At 45.2% G+C, this 23,143-nt stretch overlaps 1 protein-coding gene across 1 annotated transcript in view; it reads right to left on the reverse strand.

Annotated features, from left to right (window-relative positions):
- LOC146855197 (NADH-cytochrome b5 reductase 3-like) overlaps nt 1-23,143 on the reverse strand; it is a 252,932-nt gene that overhangs the window by 110,810 nt on the left and 118,979 nt on the right. The window contains exon 4 of the mRNA XM_085652847.1: nt 3,708-3,814. Coding sequence (XP_085508973.1) covers nt 3,708-3,814 — 107 coding nt within the window. The remainder of the gene's footprint in view (nt 1-3,707; nt 3,815-23,143) is intronic.

Consider the following 23,143-nt stretch of genomic DNA (forward strand, 5'->3'; position numbering starts at 1 on the left):
GATAAAATGGTGGGACCAAATATAATAGTTTGCCTAGTGGAACGTGGGACATGTGTGTGTGCATAACAGAAAAAGGAACAACAACACCAGAACATGTGAGAACACCCTTCCCCCCCCCCCCTTTGGCCCCCTATACCCCCCAAGAACTCAGAGCATCTGTCACGGTAGAGAAAAGCGAAAGACCCTAAACGTAGATCCCAGCACCCTCCCTCCAATGGATCTCTACAGCCCAAAACCCTTTAACAGTGGGGTACTCGTGATTTGATCAGTTCAACCATAGTGGAGCACGTCCACCTCAGCTCGGTACTGGATAGACGGATTAGTTCAGAACTGTGCCAGATCCACTACAAACATGTAGAAGCTACGTAGGCAAAGGAAAGTCAAGACACTTGTCCTGGGCTAGGTGTTTGACGAGAGGAACCGGATCGGCGTCGTTGCTTGGATTTCGCCCTGCGCGGCCTAGTAGATTGAGAGCTTATGGATGAATCAAATTCCGGCGGCGGCGGCAGGGAGCGAGGTTTCAAATGCACTTGTTCGTCAGCCCAAGCAAAGACAGCTTCGGGAGAGTCGAAGAAATGTGTCTTGGAGTAATACACCACCCGGAGTCTGGCCGGGTACAACAGCATGTAAGAGATATTGAGGTCCCGTAAGCGTTTCTTCGCTGCCATGAAGGATTGTCGCTGCTACTGTACAAGGCAAGTATAGCCCAGAAAAATCATAATAGGCTTAGAGTCATAGAGAAGTGTGTCCCTGTGCGACTGTGCGTACTGCAGCACAGCGTCTCTATCGGCATAATTAAGAAGCTTAGCAGTGACAGGCCGTGGGGCCTCTCTGGGCGGGGCCGCCTCATGAGCGCCCGATGGGCCCTCTCGGCTACAAAGCACGTGAAGAGCATCTTGGCAGCAGATCCTTAAGCCACGAGGTGAGAAAGCGGTTCATGGAGTTACCCTCGCACACCTCTGGAAAACCAATGAAGCGTAAAAAAATGTTGCGCCGTGCGTGGCCTTCCGTATCCTCCACCCGGGTGGCTAGTTCCCGGGAGATGGCCGTCAGTTTATTGACGCGCTGCTGGAGAGTCGTGACATTATCTTCAACCATGGACACGCGTGTCTCAGCTTCAGTGATACGCTCCACCGCTTTCTTTAAGCCCTGACGGAGAAAGGAAACTTCCGAGCCCAAGGCGCCAATTTTGGCCTCCAGCGAGTCTTTCGCATCTGTTATGGCCGCCAGCAGGGCTGCATTGTCCGGCATAGGGCCAGGCGGGGAGCCGCCATTCGCAGATGTGGCATACTGGTCCAAGGCAGTCTGCTTCTGACTTGCGGCAGCAGGTTTGTCTTTCCCCATCCTAACCAACAGCGTGGCCACTGGCGAGAAATTCCGGGAGGAGTGCCACAGGCCACCAAGTCACAAACGCGTTAATCCGCCACACCAGGGGCACCAGAGAGGCACGACGGGCCAGTCCTCAACAGAAATGAGGATGGCTTCAGTCTGGTTGGAGGCTCGATTGCAGCAAAGTTTTGGTCCTTTAATTATTTTCTATGTCCCTCCACTTGTTGATCCTGATTCTTCTCTGCAGAATTCTATTGTTAGACTACTTATTACTGGTTTACTTAGTTTCTTAGAAGTCTTCATCCTGCAAGACGTTTGGCTTTTTTCTCCTAAGAAGGTGGCAGTTTCTGGAGGACATCTGCCTACCACATATTTCAGTGTGTGGTAACATCTTGGCTTCAAGAAACTGTCTCCCTTACCTTGGACAGCAGAAGATAAGGGTCCGGATTTCGGATAAGTGACCAGAACAGACAATTAATAATTAGTCATCCAATCCTGCTCCTTCTTGGATCTTTTAAAATAACCCAAATCGTTGTAGATGGCAGAGGCCAGATGCAGTATTGGTAAGAAATGATTCTGCTTCCCTTTTAATTATTACTAAAAGGACCAGGAAATTTACTAATAAATCTTAAGCTACATCATTTTGCACATTTTGCATTAATCTACACCAAGAGTACAACTTTTCAAGAGGCCCCACTCCATTGACCTTTTGATTTTAAAGACAGAACTATTCAAGTAAGGGGTACAGCTTGCCAGACTAAAAGGCTCCTATAACGAGCTCTTTGAGACCTTTATTGCTGCATGTACTAATCTATTATCCACCAAACTACAAGTCCATAAATTTAAATTCTAATCTCTTTAAGTACCTTGGTTCAATATGGATTTTATAATACTAAAACCCGAAGAATACAACAGTGGCCTCTACTGTGGAGTTATGGGATTAGTCTACCTTTAGGCTTATCATAGACTCACCTGTACTGTCCAATATTATGGTAAAACTGGTGGTCAGGCAGCTCCAGAAACACCTACATTTCAATAACTGCCTGTCCATCTTCCATTTAGTGTTTAGACAGGCTGAGATGGAAAGTGTCTGCTTGCGCTTTTGGGATAACACACTAAGATGGGCAGGTGAGGGACAGGGCACCATCTTGGTCATGCTGGACATATCTGCCATGTTTGATACAGTGAAACATCAAATACTACTTCAGAAGAGATCAAGCTGTGGCCCACAATTGCCCTTTGGCCATTCGCTGGTTCAGTTCCTTCCTTGTTCAAAGGTCTCAAAGAATTTGAGTGGGTCCTTCTACATCTGTGCCGGTTACTCCTAGTGTGGGGTTCCCCAGTGCTCCCCACTGTCACCGGTCATGTTTAATGTCTATATGGCCTACTTGTTCTACTACCTCTTTATGAATTTGGGCTCCAATCTTATGAGAACACCACCCAAGGGCACATTAGGATATCTATTGGCTTTAGAACAATACACATTCTAGAAGAATTTCTAAAATAAAAAGCTAGATGCATCAGAGCCAACTTAAACTGAACAGCTCTTAAACTGAGCTTATCATTTTCGTAGGGAATACCCTTACTAATGTGAGATCTGTGCGTTTACCACCACTGTTGGAAAACAAATCCAACACTGGCTGCTACGTTAAAGAAACCTGGGTGTAACCTTTGATCACAACATTTCCTTGAAGGCTCAGACTGGAAAGGTGATTAGTAACAGCTTTTTAAACTTTCTAAGCGGAGACCTATTCTTCCCGATGCTATCTGCTCAACACGACGCATTGGTGGTTGAAGTAATGACCCAATTAGAGTATTAGGCTAAATTATTAGTCTATTAGATTAGACTGTTCCACTGGCCTTCATTCGGTGCCATCAACTAATAATATCTCATAGCAACAAACAGTACAAAACACTAAAACTGAGTTTGTGTTAGAGAGACCACATCTCTCCGGATAAAAAAAAAAGCACTGCACTAGCTTCCGGGCAAGATAACCTCCAGTACAAGATGGGTTATAGAATGTTCAGATGCTGCCACTGGTTATGACCACACTTTCTTAACTGAAGAGTTTCATATTACAAACTCGGAAGTACTCTTAGCAGCCCAACCAGGCACAGTTATCCGTATCATGCTGCAGACTCAAATCCAGAAATGACAGAGCTTTCTATAGTATGTCCTATTTGGTGACCTCATTACTATTGCAGCACAGGTTGTTAGCCATTATTTTTAGCTTTGAGATAGCCTTAAAATCATACCTGATCTAGAAGCACGGATGACCAGAACAAAAAGACCTTTCTGAGGTACAGTGCCTTGAAAATGTCTACATTCATTCACTTAATTGCACACCATTTTAACTGAAATGGTTGAATTAAATTACCTTGACTACAAGATCCACATAACCTTTATCATCATCACTGGAAACTGGAGTGTAAGGTCTGACCACCAGATTGCCATCAATCCTTGCCGAAAGGTATATGTGCTGACCTGAAAAACAAGTAAAAGAAGGTGGATCAATCATACTTTTTTGTCATTTAGATGGAGCATAAAGGGGTGGTTGTGAGCCAACCATGATTATCTGTCCATATTTTTGAGATCTCCAGAACAATCAGGCAACTGTCAAAATAGATATTTCAATCAGTCTTCAAAATATTTAAAATTCTCCCAGTGCCCCCTTTATATGAATGCACTGTTGATGGTTGGTCTAATAGGGTAATGGCGCTCCTAGGCAGCACGCAGGTACTATTGGGTGCAATGTAGTATGAGTGCGGTGCGAAGGGGTAGAGAGAACCACCCCTCTCCTTAAATAGTGGTGAAGCCACAGACAGAAAACAAAACAATCTGCACACGCCTGCAGTATAGTGATAACAATACACTGCTTGGTTTTATGTTTCAGTTTAATGTTCTTCTTCTATACGGTTTTTCATAGCCTTAGCCAACACGTTACATCGCGTCTCATTGCAGTAAACCATTACTTCTTCAGGGCTAAACTGTATATCGGGTCCTCTGCTTCGGTTGTAATTCCGTCCCGTAGGACGAAGTACTACTGTCTCTAAGTGCAGTTAATCGTTCGTACCGCCTTGTAAGCAACAGTCCCTGTCCAGGTGAGAAATAATCCTAAATCGTTATCATGTAATGGTTCTCGTTATAGGCGTCTGATGTGATTGAAAGTTACAGTTGTAGTAGTCCGTTTATCAAATGTTTCCTTTCTTGTTTTGCGTACAATTCCAGAAATCAGCACCTGTATTGTTGCGGCCGGTTGACAGCTCCGGCAACCACTCTGCTATTGAACACGCGTGTGCTCTGGACAGCACACATGCGGATTCAATATAAACGGACTACTATAACTGTAAAGTTCGATCACACCAGATGCCTAACACGAGAACCATTACATGGCAACGATTTAGGATTATTTCACACCTGGGCAGGGACTGTCGCTTACAAGGCGGTACGAACGATAAACTGATCTCTGCACTTAGAGACAGTAGTACTTTAACATCTTTCGGGACTGAATTACACCCGAAGCAGAGGACCCGATATACCGGAGTTTAATCCTGAAGAAGTCACGGTTCACTGCAATGAGACGCGACAAAACACGTGTTGGCCAAGGCTACGAAAACCGTATACAAGAAGAACATTAAACTAAAACATAAAACCAAGCAGTGGATTGTTGTTATCACTATACTGTCATCAATTTGTCTTCAAACTGCAGGCGTGTGCAGGGGATTGTTGTGTCCCCCTTTATATGACCACAAAATCAATCATTTTCTTTTCAGCCATGGGATAACTTTCGTTCTCTAAACTGATAGATCACAACAATCAATAGACCTACCTTTCTTAAAGCTTCCAACGGTCTAAAACAACAGCTTTAGCACAGCATGAATACATACAGCACTATTATTCTAAAACGTATCTCCAATACAAATCTTACAACAAGTATACTTGTAGGCAATCAAATATCTTTCCCATGTAGAAAATTCTTCAACTATCCCACACCCATGCCTCGAGAACTGGGCCCGCCTACAGCATTCTGACCTAGCTGGCCTTTCTTTCAACCCAGGTGACGCATCAGGGTACTGCGAGATGAGGAGACCGGAAGATGGCGGCAGTGGCAGTCGATTACAGTATAGCGGGCCTTCCTGTAGCACTGGTGCAAGAAACTTACCAGCGCCATGTGGTAAATCCATCCAATCACACCGAACTGGGCTGCCTCGTTTTTGTTTAAGTACTCTATGGATGCTGGGGGGTGTTTTGTGTACGATTGCTTAGGGTGCCCTTTTAGCGATCCCTTGAATTTAACCTAAGATGGGCTTTTCCACTTGAGAAATTATCCCTTTCATAGCAATTATCTCCCTTTATTGGAGTTACCTGGTGTTACATCCTCACTCCACTTCCTCACAACCTTTTCAAATCCAGTCTGGGTTTTTTTGTTGGTTTTTATAATGTCGGAGTTTAACTGAAAATCCATATAAGAGGAGCCTGGGGAGGGTAGCCGTTTTTAGGTTTTGCTTGACTGCACAGCGGTCTTCTAACTATATGTGATTAGCAAAAAAAATAGGTTTTAGATGTACTATGGAGAGGGGTTAGGCTCCGCCCATGTGTTGATTCTCTTGGGTGCAACTCTTAATTGGGAAAAGGTTATGTGCTTCCACTGAATAAGTGTGTGAGTACTGCACTTTTTGCCTTGTGGGAAAACAAATACTCAATACAGCAGCCTGTGTAGTTTATGGTGGCAAACCAATGACCAAAGCTACATGCCAGAATGATTTCATATGGATGCATATGGTATCTCTCTAGTGCAAACCTAGCCAAAAGGCAGCCGAGCACTGTACATGATCAAAGGCAAGTTTACGTCAGCAAATAACAGGAGAGGAATGGGATTATAGACAGTGCACTGTGATGTCATGTTCTTTAAAGAGGGGAGTCCTCAGCTCTTTCCTAAATTGGAGCAGTGTTGGGGTGGTCCTGATGAATACAAGAATGTTGTTCGAGATCCTTTGTGCACTAATGGAAAGGTGTTTTGTTTTTTCATTTTTGCACTTCTTAATCCGCTGTCTGATGGGGTCCTGGCTGTGGGTGTGCCGAGCACCACCAGAGATAGTTAGCTTGTCTGTAAGATAAGCAGGGGTACTTAAAATTGCTTTGTAAATGATGAGGCTGGTTTTGATGATAGTGCGGGCTGGCAAAGGGATCTAATGGAATTACATTAGGGTGGGGTTGAGGTGATCATATTTCTTCAGGCCCCAGATGAGATTTGGTGTGGATGAAAGGTAATGATAAATGCAATAGGCCTGACAACTGTATTGTGAAGAGAATATGTTAAAGGAAAAGGGCATTTAAGAGAAGAGTAGTATTATCCTATAGATAAGTACTTTATTACACGGAATCTCACAGATTTCCATAGTAGGCAAGAATTTTGGGGTTGATCCCCACTCTGACAAAACCTGTTTAACGAAGTTCAAAATCCTCCACAGGGTATACTAGAACAGATGCAGCTTTATAAAATGGGCAGAGGAAACACTCCAATGTGCCTTAGCTGCTGTACGGTTGAGTGGACATTCCTTCACATCCTCTGGGAGTGCCGTAAGATATCGGAATACTGGGCAGAGGTATTTGGCGAGCTGGAATAGGTTAAGGGGACTCCCATTCCTAGATCACCACAACGGATTATTATAGGCATACCCAATGACGTGGACCACCCTAGAAAGCAATTACTGTTTTGCAGGTTGGCTTTTGTTGTAGCCAGGTGTTTGGGGTGGCGGTGGGGGGAGACTGCCACACCCACTAGGACCAGATGGCGGGAGGGGATGAACAAATGTATGTAAGCGGAGAGAGTGGTGTATGAAAGTCGGGGATGCCCGAAGAAATTTGAGACGGTATGGGGACAGTGGAGGGCATACCATGTCCTGACAGATGGCTTTGAGGGTGCCCTGGGGGATGGGGCCCTCATCGTACCGAGCGATGGTAGCAGGGAGGGACTGGGTGATCGGCGCCCGGACATTGGCCTAGAATGTTGGTTATGATCCTATGTGCCAAGCGAGCTGTGACTGGTCCACTAAATATACACTGAAACAACTGTGGGTGGGCGGACGGATTATTCTGTGTAGGTTTCTTTCTTATGTCATCTTGCAAAACAATAAAATCATTTAAAAAAACAAAAACGACATGAGAGTTGTTCACTCTCGTAGTCTGAAGGGAAAAAAATAGCTCCAAAAATGTATATGCATAGAGAGAACCAGCAGGAATAGACCTCCATATACATTACATCTGCCCATTTCCTTGCCAACTGTACAAACTGCAGACTTATTTGACTCTGGTTTAACTCTGGCTCTACCAACTCCTACTGCCCTTTTTCTTTTGTAAGCTTTTTTAAATTGTGTTTCATCGTTGCATACTAAATTTGTTTGCACTATCCATACTCAGTAAAGTGCTCACCTCCCCTTGTTAGGATGCACTGGAAAAATAGGAAAGTGGGGCTACAAACTGGTGTTAAGGCCACTGGAACAAAGGCCAACTAGTTTTGCATTGGACAATCCCGGGCCCATACCTCTAAATCCAATATCGTTGCAGTCATTTTTTTTTTAATTGGGTTTTAAAACATGGAGAAGAAAGGTACAGTTGACAGTATAATATGATGGAAGCATAGTTTGCCATACCGGATCAAAGTAATATATGCAAATAGAAACATAGTATGCAAGTCCAGCAAGCGAGTACATTAGGGGCAATACAACATGTTATATACAACATGCACTTGAGCATATGCATGGGTGTTTGTCGAATCTGTGTAACAAAAGGTGAGGTATACAAACTGGGGTAGAGGGGTGATGAAAGGGTATGGCGGGGTCTGTATCGGTGAAGCAATCTAAGACAAATACAGTGGTTGTGCGGGCAGGTTCTGTCAGTGAGGAAGGAATGATGCAGCATGTTATAAATAAATGAAGATGAAGCGGGCTAAAGCAGATAGTGGCAGATATGGAATAAGTGCAGTGGCCGTTACAGAGGGAGATCGTCATTTCCAGTGTGTTGCAGAAACTGCGAAAGAAGGGTGGCTCATTGAGGGGAGATGGGTTGCTTGAAGACCCCAGACCACCTCTTATCGGAGGCATCCTCCTCCATCGCACCCCATTTACAGATCGGTTCATATCAGGCAGCCAGAGAAGGTGTCGGCGGGGAGTGCCAGTGCAAGGTGAGGGTACTATTGACAAGGAGGTGCGCCAGGGAGGCGAAGCGGGAGCGCACTTTGTGGGGTTTGCACGGTCTTAACATGCCAAGCGAGTACGCCTCCCACATGTGAATATAGGTGAGCCCCGTGACCTGGCGTAATGTTTCATGTACCCTCTCCCAGAAATGGTGCAGAGCTGGGCAGGACCATATCATGTGTTGCAAAGTCTGCACCTGGAGTCTGTCAGCGCGGGCAGCGTGCATCTGCTCGATATCCCATCAAAGATATCCAGCGGTGTGTGGTAGAGACGGATACCCAAGTAGCGAGTAGCTGCCCCTCGCCAGCGAAGGGGTGTGGTGCCTAAATGTATGCATCATGGTGGTTGATCAGGGTGTAGTGGATGTATTGTTGATTTGTCCCCATTTACCCTGAGACCAGCAGCTGTAGCGAACTCGCATAGTGTATATTGAAGCGGGGAAAGATCAGAAGTGATGTCCTTCAAATAAATGAGGAGATTGTCGGCATACAGGGACTCCGTGTATATCCTGCCTTCCAGGGGTATTCCTCAGCTACTGCCTTCGCACCACAGGCGTATAACAAAGGGATCCATCGCAAGGGCAAAGACCAATGGTGAAAGGGGACACCCCTGCCTGGAGCCTCTGCTCACTTGGAACAGGGCGGAAATAAGGTGGCCCCACCGACTCGGGAGGTCGGATTAGAGTAAAGCAGTGGAGTGTATGCAAGGAGTCATGGCCGGACTCCAAATTGTGTCACGTCAGTGAATCGAATGCCTTCTCCAGGTCCAACATCGAGCAAGCAGACCGTGGATAACACCCCTAAACTCGATCCTGTATATGAAACAACCGGCGAATATTCTGAAAGATGCTCCGTCCTGGGTTGAACCCATTCTGTTCTACATGAATGAGATCAGGGAGCACCCGGGCATAGTGATCTGCCAATATTTTGCCCAATATTTTATAATCGGCCCCCAGAATGGCAATAGATCAATATGATAATGGTTGGGTTGGGTTTCTTCCAGGCATCAGGATGCAAACCAGGAGTGATTCCCAAAGGGATGGAGGCAGTTCACCTGCAGTCAGCGCCACTTCATACAAGTCCGTTTAGATGCAAGTTGCGAAGAGAAAGTTGTGTAATATTCAAGTGGTAGGCCATCAAGTCCCGGGGTTTTGTTGCGGGCCAAGTCCCTGATCGCCTGCACTATGTCTTCTATGGTTATTTTGGCATCAAGAGCGAGTTTAGGCATAGTAGGAATGCGGGACAAGGTGATGTCTGCTAGAATTCACATTAATGGTCCTCAGATTGATCAGACAGTGCCTGATACAGTGAAGAGTAAAAGGTGTAAAAGAGTTGCAGTAGGTCTTCTTGGGCATTGATGGGAGTGCCAGTGGGTGTGATCAATTCAGTTATGGGGGCTGGGTTGAGGTCTTATCACGCTAGCCAGGCTAAATGCAGGCCAGATTTGTCCCCTTCTCGGTGAACTTTAGCTGCATGAGCTGTGACATTAAAGTGGCGAAGGCATTCTAAGGGTTGTGTATATGAGGTTGTCGCGGCAGCCAGTTGCACGGTCTTCCCAGGATCCTGGTCTGCTGCCTTACTCAATTGTGAAAGGCAGTTCTCTGCGTCCCTAATTTCACAGTCTAGGGTCATACGCACACCCAGTTGCAGGGTCTTCCCAGGATACTGGTCTGCTGCCTTACTCAATTGTGCAAGGCGGTTCTCGGCATCCCTAATTTCACCGTCTAGTGTCCTACGCACACCCACCACCTGTCGTATACAGGTGCCTGCATCACTACTTTAAAAGCATTCCATTCTAACACCCTCGAGGAGGCGGCGTCATGGTGCTCTGCAAAGTAATGGTGGATATGGGAGCCTTGTTCCTCTCGGACGACTGGATCATCAAGGCAGTCATGTTGGAGTCGCCAGGTAGGTATCGGTAGTCTAAGGGACGCCCAACCAAGATCTATATAGTGAGCATCGTGATTCGAGTTCACACAACCTAAATAGCCTGAGCAGTGCAGAAGGGGATATAGTAAAGTCAAGCTTAGAAAGCAATCAAGGAGTACATGAAGACCATGGGGTACGGAATAAAATGAGTAAAGTTTGTGAGTGAGGTTATGTACCTGTCAAACGTCCACCAAGAACCACTGCTGTGTCCAACTGCGTAGATGCGCTGTTTGAGCGGGGGGGGGGGGGGGGGGGGGGGGGCGGGGATCCTAGGAAGGGGAGAGAGATCTGTCAAGGTGGAGATCTAAAAAGCAGTTGAAATCTCCACCAAGTAACCAGGGAAATGCCCTTTAATGGGCGAGGAGTCTCCATGCCCAGATCAGGAAGCATAAATGCTACCAACGAGCCGGGCGGCCATTGAGGAGACCTTCAAAGAGAACATAGCGGCCTTCAGCATCAATGGTAGTGCATAGGTCCTGGTGGTGAACACCGGGTCTGACCCAGATCAGAGCGCCATGGGCATGTGCTGAATAGGTAGTTGCATACATGTGTCCCCTCCAGCGTTTTCGCAAAGGTTTGATCTCGTCCTTTGTGGTGCGAGTCTCTTGTAATATGACTATGTGTGCATGCTGCCTCTTAATATAAGAACATACCCTATATCTCTGGCAGGCAGTGTGCATGCCCTGCACATTCCGTGTTGGAAGACAAAGCGTGACATGCGAAGTCTGCATAATGGGGAGATATAGGGGTCACGGCGGGGAAGGGGTGGTCGTCGCTCCGTTCGTTAATATCGAAACCCTGCCTACTTTGTGCGAATGGGGTGGGTGCTGAGAATCTGCTGTGTTGTGTGTGGGGTGCAGGAATAGTGCAGGATATGGGATCACAAGAAACTGGGTGAGTGAAACAGGTAGGGTTTATTGTAACTACGGTACCAAACAGAGTCATCCCCCCACCCCAAAAAAAAAAACAAATCGGAACAAGCGGGGGGGGTAAGCAAATACGGAAGTATGGTGGCCAAGATGGGAGTGCCCTAGTGGAAAAAGTATGTGGCTGTGGGACCCGCACCAGCCACTGGAGGGGAAGGGGAGCTCAGGGAAAGTGCTGCGTCGCAACAACATAACAAGACATAGCAGCATACAACTACGCAACCGATTCATATAAAAGTATTCAATGACTGCGGCGGCCCTTCAGATCGCTGTGCTAAACTCCATTTCGATTCATCGGAGAGGAGCAGGTCGTCATCAGTTGCAAGGAGGTGGGGGGTTTTTCATCGTCATGTTGTCCCAATGTCCGCAACTGCCTGGAGGGCCTGCCACCAATCCGTCGATGATCTGTTCAAGATTTGTGGGTGCCGCTGCGGATGATCACTGGGTACCTCGAGTGCGGGACCGATTACGCCTCTTTCATCTCGGTTTGGGCAAGGATAGGGGAGGTCCATTGTGGACTGGCGCTGTGGGACCATATTGTTGGTCTGCCCAGTCCCAAGCCTCCTTCGGATTGGTGAAAAAAAAAAAAAGGGTAGTATCATTTGCAATGACCTTTCGGTGGGCTGGAAAAAGGATAGTGTACTGGATCCCTTGTAGGCGCAAACAGCACCTGACCCCAAGGAAGGATTATCCTTGTTGTTGGACCACTCTACTATAATCCGGGAAGAGCATTATCAGCTTGTTCTCCACTCTGAGTGGACCCGCTCGGTAAGCCGACCCGTGGATGACGTCCCAGTCCCTGAAAGGAAGGAGTTTGTCTAGCATAGGTCAAAGAGATATTGTTGCCCTCATAGCAGCCCCACATTATTCTTACTCAAGAAAGTTAGGAGCTGTGCTAGCACATCACTCTCCAATCGCCTATGTTTAGCACGTTTCAGTTCTTAAAGGAAATGTAAATTTCGAAAAATGAGAACAAGAACTGCAATGGTGTGGGAGCAACATTCCACCTGCTTCCTTTAAAGCATTAAGACAGCAGTCATAGGGTAAAGTTTATGTGTTCCAGTGGAGTAATTTTTGGTTTCATATTGCAGATTCTTCAAAGGAAGGATTCCATGTAATCACTATACCCATGTATCATTTAAATGCTTTGTGATGAAAGCCATGCCAGCTTTCTATGCCCTTATATCGCCAATTGTTTGCTCCATTAAACATCCTCTCCAAAAGAGCCATGTCATGATATAACAGTTCTGCACCAAGTGTTTGTAACCTGAAGTAGTTGAATAGCTTGATCTCATTTTTACCTGAAACCTTTGGCTGTAAAATTCAGTTCTGCCATTTATGGGGGGATTCGGGACATCATACACACTGTGTTTACTATGGATGTCACAATACTACCTGTGCACAAATAATCACATACAGGGCTTTGCATTTGATACAGTGGTGTACATCACAGCACACTGGGCTAGTACCAGTGTAGTGTGCTGCCTGCAGTCTGTATTATGGGCCATTTGGCTGTTGGACTCTGCAGGCATTGCACAGTTGGCATACACAAAAGCAATATCTTTGAAAAACGGCAAAGTGCACACCTATTATCATTGCGTTTGTCCATATTTTACTTATTTCTATCTTCCAGCTCGTTGATCGCGTGCTACCCGGAAGCGTGGTAAGCCCAGCCACGCTGATATAATGATACTAGAAAACGTGGAGTGAAATGTCGCCCCGCCGGATGCACAGCTATTTGCAATGTATATACAAATACCACATAGTTCAGGTTTCATCAATCTTTTTAATTCTTTTTCTTGTTTTTCTTCTTCACGGTAATCCAAATTTTATCAAGTCATCATCTTATTCCTCACGTCACAAAGGAGACGCTTACATTATTACTGTATGCTTAATGTTGCAAGAATGCCAATCCAGGCCTTATCCTGCAACATGCCAATGCATGTAAACTTTATCCACAATCGTGGTTTCTTTAACCCAATGCATTTCGGGCCTATATCTTGGCCCTTCGTCAGGGGAATTTCTGAAAATTTAAAATGCATAAAAAAGACTTAGAATATGCCCCACAATAAATCTTCAAATGTTCTTATACATGCGGTCATAACAATTCATGTTTCCTTAACAAATCAACGTATTCCCGCTACAAACATAGTCAAAAGACTATCCCTCATGGAATACCCATGCTGCTAGTGAGATATACACTCCCGTCAACCAACCATTAACCTTGTCATAATTCAGACTTATTTTACTTTGGTACTCATCATAACCGTTGTTTCGTACCTGTAAAGCCGTAACCATCAGCGTCCTCCCAGCTTATTTGCCACCAAACTAACTTTCCCCATCTATATTCGCGCGTGATTTTCAACATTCTCTGTCTCCTCCCCTTTACTCCACCTGTTCTTAATCAAGGTTCTTTTCCCATCCTACGCTCCTTCAATTTACCCTCCACCTACAGAAACCATAGTGCACTGCGAATCACAGCCCAAATGTAATGAAATACTCCGTTCCCAGAATCTATCCCATCCCTACGCCAGCAACATCCTCCCGAGTATCCACAATTTCACCGCCCACCCACAAATGTCATCACATTGATAGTACAGTGATATTCCAAACATGAAATGTAATATCAAAGTTTTAACAAAAATATCGCACTCAATATGTTTATACTTTGTGGGTGGGCGGTGAAATTGTGGATTGATGAAACCTGAACTATGTGGTATTTGTATATACATTGCAAATAGCTGAGCATCCGGCGAGGCGACATTTCACTCCACGTTTTCTAATACACAAAAGCAAACCAAGAGAGAAACCATTACAATAGGCTAACCTGGGCAAAGCAATGACCCCTAAAAAAGAATTCAGAAGAGAGAAATGCCCTAGCTGTATGCAAAGTTTGAAACGGTGTGCTTTAGAGATTGCATCCATTTGGGAAGGAATATTCAAGTTATCTTCATGTAGGGCACCCATTTTTAGATCTCGCCTGACCCAGCGCATGCGCTGGTCTGGCGAGACTTTTAGTAAGGGCTTAAAAAAATGCTACCATGGCCGGCCTACAGCTTGCGTGCATGTGCACGGGCGCGTGCTTACGAGCAGAATCGTGCCATATGGCTTTCCTCGCCATGCTCATTAAGTGCCACGCACATGCATGTAAGCTGTAGGCCGGCCATGGGAGCATTTTGATTGCTATCACGATCACTTTCACTTTCGCGGCAGCTTTGATCTCAGTGAGCCAGTATCATCATCCTCAGTCCTGTCTCTGCCGCGCTTCTCCTTCCCAACTCTCGCTTCACATCCTTTCTCCCACTTTTCCATCTCTGTTCTTCATACTGTCTTTGTTACTGTCACCTTAACTGTTTTGTGCCTCTATCCCCAAGTTTTCCACCTACTCTTGTCCCTTCGTTTTCACCTCTCTCTCTTTTGCGTTTTAATTTTAAGCTTTCTTCCCCTGCCGTAAACCCGGTTAATCAAGGCCGCCTTGCTAAATCGCGGCACCGGCGCTTTATCTTTAAGTAATACAACAAACAAATGATGGACGGAATGCTGACAATGCATACATTCTCCCCCAGTCAAGAGATCTGGGTTAAATCCATCGTTCTTTTGCCCACTACACCACCCCAGTTTAGACATGGCCATATGCAAATCAGTCTTGACCCTGTGCCTCATGGGAACAGTCCAGCCCGAACTGCCAAGCCATGTCTTCCCTGGACCGGAATCAAGCATCCTAGGACCGGTTTCTGGCTATCAGCCGTCATCAGCCAGGATAGCTTGACTCCAGTGGCGTAGTGAGCACGGGTCCCACGTCTGGGAATACCCATCCCACTTAGGGCGAAAAGCGTTACAACAAACAAATGATGGACGGAATGCTGACAATGCATACATTCTCCCCCAGTCAAGAGATCTGGGTTAAATCCATCGTTCTTTTGCCCACTACACCACCCCAGTTTAGACATGGCCATATGCAAATCAGTCTTGACCCTGTGCCTCATGGGAACAGTCCAGCCCGAACTGCCAAGCCATGTCTTCCCTGGACCGGAATCAAGCATCCTAGGACCGGTTTCTGGCTATCAGCCGTCATCAGCCAGGATAGCTTGACTCCAGTGGCGTAGTGAGCACGGGTCCCACGTCTGGGAATACCCATCCCACTTAGGGCGAAAAGCGTTACAACAAACAAATGATGGACGGAATGCTGACAATGCATACATTCTCCCCCAGTCAAGAGATCTGGGTTAAATCCATCGTTCTTTTGCCCACTACACCACCCCAGTTTAGACATGGCCATATGCAAATCAGTCTTGACCCTGTGCCTCATGGGAACAGTCCAGCCCGAACTGCCAAGCCATGTCTTCCCTGGACCGGAATCAAGCATCCTAGGACCGGTTTCTGTCTATCAGCCGTCATCAGCCAGGATAGCTTGACTCCAGTGGCGTAGTGAGCACGGGTCCCACGTCTTTAAGTAAAGCGCAGGTGCCGCGATTGTAGCAAAAGCAAAAGCAAAGAAATAGATTTTTTTTCTATTTCTTTGCTTTTGCTATTATCGCGGCACCAGTGCTTTACTTTTAACATTAAAAGTAAAGCGCGGGTGCCGCGATTATAGCAAAAGTAAATAAATAGATTTTTTTTTCTATTTCTTTACTTTTGCTATAATCGCGGCACCCGCGCTTCACATAACAAGTAATCCTGCTAAAGTGGGAAACAGTGAACCCTCACAGATTCCCATGGATTTGTTCTCCTTTCTGGGGCTTTTTCCCATATACAGTTTGGCAGATGTAACCTGCGGAAAATTACTCAGGGGAAGAAAAATGGCAGCGCCAATTACAACGGTACCTACACATGCTTTTGAAACAGTACTTTTTAAAGTAAATACAAAACAACTTTCAACATTTCATATTATTCAGTTAAAAGTTGCTCGAATAAAGTGAGAACCAGTTGGATTCAGATTCTGGCAGCTATTCTTGAGCCGGAACCAGGATACTGGCTGGCCCTTGTAAATGTTCCCGACAGTGTGGAGACTTCAGGAATGAGGACACATTTTTTGAGGTCTCGCTCAATTGGTTGTCCTTACCATCCAGTACAGCACCAACCCGGCAGTAAGTGCCCCTCTTTGTGGACAATCACTGACTCTTTTTGTATCCGTTATGTTTCCTACTGGAGTTGGGATTTAGATCCAGCACAGCTGAAACATTTCTCCAGATTCAACAAAAAACAAAGGTACGCTGAGGTGCGACTTCACAGGTGCCCAATAGACAAAATTAGATGTTTGTTGTAACGTGCAACATAGATCCAGGATCTGAGCTAAAATGTAGTCTATTTGTGGTCAATTTGATAAAAAAAGAACGCAGCTCTGTTACCACTTTTTCGTGCTGCCCGTGTTTTTCGGTGTTAAGGTAATACAAATAATGCATATTTCATTGAAAAACTCATCATAACTCACCTTTCACCTTTGTTTGCCGCCACCCAGCATCCTAAAACTTCGAGTTCCCAGGGTAGATATTTTCCCAGTACCGACTAAAATATTTAATACCAGAAGTAATTCATTCTAGTTTGAGTGCCTGACATGCCCTTCTTGAACTAAGTAGCATTTCCAAACTTGAGCTGTCTGTCGAAATATATCCATATATCTCATTTAAAACCAGTCGTGGTCTTAGAAGCCCGAAGATGTCAATGATGCAAGTTTTTTTCTGTGGCTGCTGGTGTCACCACGCTGTTGGGAGTCTAATAGATGGATCTCAGCATGTGACTGTGAAAAACAAAGAATGCTCTGCGGTGAAGATTCCCTAGGCGGAAGTGACTTTGTTGCAGCCTGCAGGATGTGGTTGCTTAGTAACCGTTGCCAGGCTTCCGCGGGCCCAACACACAGGGCTCCTGCTAGCTGCACATGGGCACTCCCTGACCCTCTTAAAAGTAGTTTAACATTTTGCACGTTCCTCTCTCTCCATACCGGGCACAATGTGTGACGCCAAGGAGCTGGGCAAGTGCACAACCCCCAGGGCCAAGCCAGACCTGCAGAAAACAAGCGACTGCTACCGCGTCAGAGAAGACCTGCTGGAAAGGTTCAACTACCCCAGCTGCTTCAAGGGTTACAGGTGAGGACAGGGTGAGCAGGCGTCTAGGATCTGCTGGGGCACAGCAGTTCTTTCACCTGTCCAGGCAAATTTAATTACATTTACCTTATGTCCTGACTTTCAGAGAGGGTCGCCTGAGCTGACAGGAATACACGTTTCCGTGTGTTCCAATGAATAATTAGTTAGCAGTTTGTAGAACAAAACAATTTAGTTGACAAGGATGAGCTTGTGTACAAAATGTGCATTTAATTTCCTTTAGTGCCACTGCTAAGTCATTGTACGACCTGCTGTCCATGGACAGAGTTGGAAGTTTCGAGGCTTATGTAATAAAGTAGAGTTTTTGCTCTGGCTTATGTCATCAGACGTAAGCATTCATATGTTGCCCTTTTGCTTTGTACTGAGAGCGCATCATGCACTTCTCTTGCAGAAAGAAATTCTACCCGCGCGCCGGCGTATGTTAACACAAGCATTGGCATAGCCAATAGGTCTCGCCTTAGGGACCTTACAAGTGTTTAGTTATCCAGCACAATATCCTTGGTGCAACAACATCAAGTGTTGCATGGCTCAACACTTATAAGGTCCCAAAGGCGAGACCTATTGGCTATGCCAATGCTTGTTATTACTGTGGCCGAGGTAAGCAACAAGTTCTTAGCACCTCTGGCTCGATATCGGTGGTCCAAAAGGACCTTTTACTCTATTTGCTTGTCTTCCTACCTTTTAACTTGATAGACCCAAAAAATCTATTCACGAGCCCATTAGCAGGGTTATTACAGTAAACGGAATGAAGAAAATAACCAGGAGGAACATCTGGGTGTGACCAGTGAAAATGAAGTAGAGCAAAAAAAGTAGAAATTAATTTAGTCAACTGACACACATTGAACGGACATAGGGCTCAGGAAGGTTACCTAACCCACTCTACATCAGACATTACAGAGCTTATGTCATTCATTAGAAATCCATCAACGCCCCTTTTTTAGACGCTGCTCGCATGTTCAGGTTACCGTGTTGCAGCATCTAAACAAAGGGGCGTGGCCACAATTATAGTGAAAGTACGTATGGTGCCATCACCTAAAGTTTATAAAAAAATAAAAGTATATTCAAAAACTTTGTAGCGCGATGGAAATTGTATAGAATAAATTATAATTTAAAACAAATCAGGCGGGTGCTCCGATGCAACGGGTGGAATAGGGGAAAAGCATTCAAGAAAATAGTGCTCACCAACTTATAAAGTGTACTGTGTAACAACTGAAGTAAAAGGGCCATTCTGTAAGGGTGCTCAGAATCTTCTGCAGGAGCGTCAGGAACCTGAAGATATGTCCCTGTCTTCCCCTGCGGCCCTCCGTCTCTATCAGACCCTAGAGAACCGGATGGCACGCCAAGGGAAAACAGGGTGACAAAACAAGGGAAGGAGGGTATGACTTCAGAGGTAGTGTTGCGGAGGGTCCAAGAAGGTGGGTCTTCTCTGTATGCACCCTGTAATAGAAAACTAATCACTCTTCCCTCTGTCACATAAATAGTAAACAATGAATGTCAGCACGCTCACCTACCACTGGGGTCTGAATCTCTTGGCAGGATTGGGAATCACCAATATGGGGAATACCAGGTACACAGGAGAGGATAGGCATAGAATGACCAGTTTTTCCTAAATCACATAGGCAACAAGTCAGAGGAACTTATGTAATGGTAACATACATCACATCCGAGCTACTATAGGTCTTTCACTCACTCATGGAAACCACTCCAACTCTTCTTCCTGGTATTTACAAATGGCATGTACAATGGAACTTCTGTGGATGTGGGCTACGACCTAACAGGTAAGCAGCAGGCAATGACGATTAGATTCACTCATACTTAAGATACTTGTAAACACATAGGAAAAATGGAGCGCGTTGCGCTGTTACCGTGTTTCAGTCGTGCATCGGCTCTTACTTCGTGGTTCACGCTAGCAGCCCCCCCTCGTATTAGTGAAACTGATTTCTCAGAGGAGAACTATCCCACCAGTCTTAAGGAGGAGAAATGAACCAGGGTTGTAAGATATGAGGGTGACTGTTGTGGGACGTTGTGGATCTTCCGGATGTCGGAGGAATTAGTGAATTCCCATTAAAAGGGAAGACAAGGAACTAGATGGTTGAGTGGGACTGAACGATGCAAGGGATAGCTGAACCCTCAAATAATAACAAAACAGGGTGGAGGAACGGAGTGGGGAAGGACACCGATAAAGAAACGACAAGCACACTATACACACTATCTTACCGCCACCAAGGTGCTCGCACTGCGTCTGAGAAGCAGCAATGGGAAACGGAAAAAAGGGCGTACGAATGGACGACAAACAATGGCACACACAAGCGAGCTCTAAGGTGGAACAGGAGAGCTCGCAACGGTAATACTTTGGCGTCTTGCAAGCACGCCAAAACCGCTCGAAAAGAACCCGCAAGGATTCACGCTACTCCGGAAACAGGAAGCAATCTTTCCGGAAGCCAGGCATTCAACACTCGGACCAAATCAGGCAACTAAGCTAGAACGCTAAGCGCAATTGTGCGCGCCTAGCCTCCTTAAATACTGGTTTGTCTGTGGATCAGAGTTCGTGTCCCGGGGCATGACACATTCCTCATGGGAGTTTACAAAATAAGACAAGGCAATACTAAGGAGGGACTAACAAGCCTACCTACAAATCAGAAGCCATATTTTACGAAGGGCAATGACATAAACCAATGACAAATATGGGCGGAGAGTAGGAGGACCTTCAATAGCATACTCCAGTACAGCATGTCTCGCAGAGCGAGCAGCGCATGCGCGCTTCCCTTAGGCTCGACCTAACAAGACCTTCCTGAAACCATATGAACGTAACAAGAGGAGTGTGGGACTGGACATGGGTAAGCCTTAACTTGATTTGGACTGACACTTGTATGAAGGGAAAATGTCCACATGTACTGTCAATGGTAGGCAGAGATGGAGAGTGGAAAGGGCTGTACTCTATAGAAACGACTTCTCCCCTGCTATGCATGACTTATATTTCATCTAGATATGAGGCAGAAAGTCGCCTGGAAAGCCTTAAAACCTCAATCACCCACTATCTCTAACAAAATACATTTTATTAGCTGCCCACCAGGAAAGGAGAGCTTTCGAGGGACGATGCGGAGGGAAAATTAAATAATTTTCTCTCTGTATCGTCCCTTGAAATCCCCCCTTACCTGGTCCCACCGCTATTACCTGCACGGACCACAGCTGCTGCCCACTTTATTCCCTCAGCGCAAAAGTATTATAGATCAGTAATGTAGTTTTGTTGCAAACAATTATTTATATGTCTGTGGAATAATTTTTAGACTATTTGAATTAAACTGGGAAATGCTTCATGTAAGGCTTTGCATGAGGATTCTGCTAATTAATTAGCTCATTTTCATCTTTAACCAACCAGCTTCCCATGATAAGGAAACATTTAAAATGTGGCAATACCTCTTGCCAATTCTATTTCTCTGGCGTCTTATGTGGCCTTCCATTCCCAGGAAAGTCCAACATAATTCTTTGAAAATCTGGCAGTCACTTGAAAACTCATTTATTCAATGATGTTGCTTTGGTGCTCTTCCTTTCTAACTTAATATATGCAGGGTGGCAATGTCAGAGTCTGTCCAGGTTTTTATGCGCTTCTGTGTGGAACATCAGTGCGCTAAGGCATTATCCACACTCAGTTGCTTTTTAACCTTCATGTGGAGTCAATCCGAGAACAAATGGATGGATTTTGGCATTCATGTACATCAGTACACAGAAGGGACTCAGATGCACTAATAATGCTTAGTTTGCCTTTCAATTATTACTCAATTTCAATTGGCTCATGTGCGAACTGGCTATCAACGATATTAAAGCTCACATTGCAGTGGCTATAAAATATCTGGAGTCAATTTCCAACGGGTAATGCACACTATGTTCAGATACTTGTTATGCCTCTAAAGTGTACTCTTCATTCAGCTCATTAACATCAATTCCTTTCAATAGACGCACACGAATGGGCTATTCACCATATCAGTTATGCATACTCAGTTTCTGAGTAATTATCTAAATCCACCATGGCTTTCCTGTGGCCAGTGCCTCAATCAGCTCCCAGACTGGCTCTTAAGTTCAATACCTTTGAAAACATTACTCGTTTGTAACAAAAATGCAATGGCTATATCCACTTGCGCAAACAGTGGGAAACTACCTCTCTCACGCAACATCTTGTTGTGGGCTCTCCAATCTGAAGATATATGGTGATGCCAAAACATGTAGAGAGCAGCAACAAACAAATAGAACGAGCTCAATGCAATCTCAAAAGACCAGCATCCTGTTGGACTATAGAGATGTCTCCCTTGAGGAAGCCCATTAAGTTTTTTAAAGAACCCTCAACCACCAACCTAGTAGGTGGCATGCTTGATCATCGGGTTCCCACCTAGGGGGCAGAGGGTCTCCTAGGTGTGCTCAGATGCCTGATTACAGCGGAGCAGGATTTTCTGGGAGGTGAACAGGTGAATTTAGAAGAGTTTGAACCTTACAACTACCTCCAGGATATTGAGTCAAATCACGATAATTTTAATAGAGTTCATGGGGCACGATTAAAATCAAGGGTGGATGTGAAAGAGAAAAAATGATCTCACACATCCCAAGAAGGTGAAATGGTCTACATGTTTAGGCCAATCAATTCTGTATCAGGAGGTTTTCTTCGGGACCAGTGCTGCCAAGGCTGAATGCGACCCTATGCAGGTGTTGTGTACACACACACTCTTGTGTAAACACACACTCCGAGGCGTGCGTACACGACCCTAAGCAGGTGTTGTGTACACACACACCCTAAGATGCGAGTGAGTGAGGGTGACTTTGTAACTTATGATTTACATCTACAATGAGACTATTTGAGTTACAATTATTTAGCATAACATGGATCTCGGCGGGAAGCGGTGCCTGTAGTCACACTTTTGTCAAGGCCTTCCACCTGATCGGTTACCTACTTTGGCCCTGAGCGAGATCCCGGCAATGCGAACCCGATGGTGAAGCATGACACCAGCTAGGTTGATGAGTAAGCATTTTTTTAAAAAACTAATGGGTTTTCCTCAACTGGATGCTGGTCTTTTGAGATTGTATTGAGTTGTTTTTTTTTTGTTTGTTATAAGTGCTTAGGGGAGACGGTCGAGTCATGCGGTTCCTTCCCCTCTCTCACTTTTGTTTAGAATAGAGAGCAGCTTAGACATGAGCTTGAAAGACTGAGCAGAGTTAAAACCTTCAATAGTGCTTTTGTTGTGTTGCTGACTCACTGCATGTAGCAGCCCCGATTCATGTGTCCAACACTCATTTATCTGAAGTAAAGTTTAACCACAATTGAGAAAATGACTGACTCTATTCCTTTCATTTCAGAGTTGAATGCTACTGTCTTTTTGAAACCTATACAAATTTTAACATATATAATGCAAGATTGATTCATGGTCAAAATCTGTGCTATTACCTACTCATTCCTTGCACAAATTTCAGAATGTTGTATATGAAATGTTCCAAAGTTGTAGACTAGTCTTCTATCTCACATGTTCCTGAGTCAAATCACTGTTCCTTTAAGGATTTCAGTTATCACTTCAGTGAGTTCTATGAAGGTAGCACATTCTTGGAGACGTCAAAGTGCTACTATGCTTAGGGATGGCTTTCTTTACTGTCGATACAGACAATTACTTTCAGAGTATTTTCA

The sequence above is a fragment of the Triturus cristatus genome, chromosome 4_1, assembly GCF_964204655.1.
Source record: "Triturus cristatus chromosome 4_1, aTriCri1.1, whole genome shotgun sequence".
Classification (NCBI taxonomy): domain Eukaryota; kingdom Metazoa; phylum Chordata; class Amphibia; order Caudata; family Salamandridae; genus Triturus; species Triturus cristatus.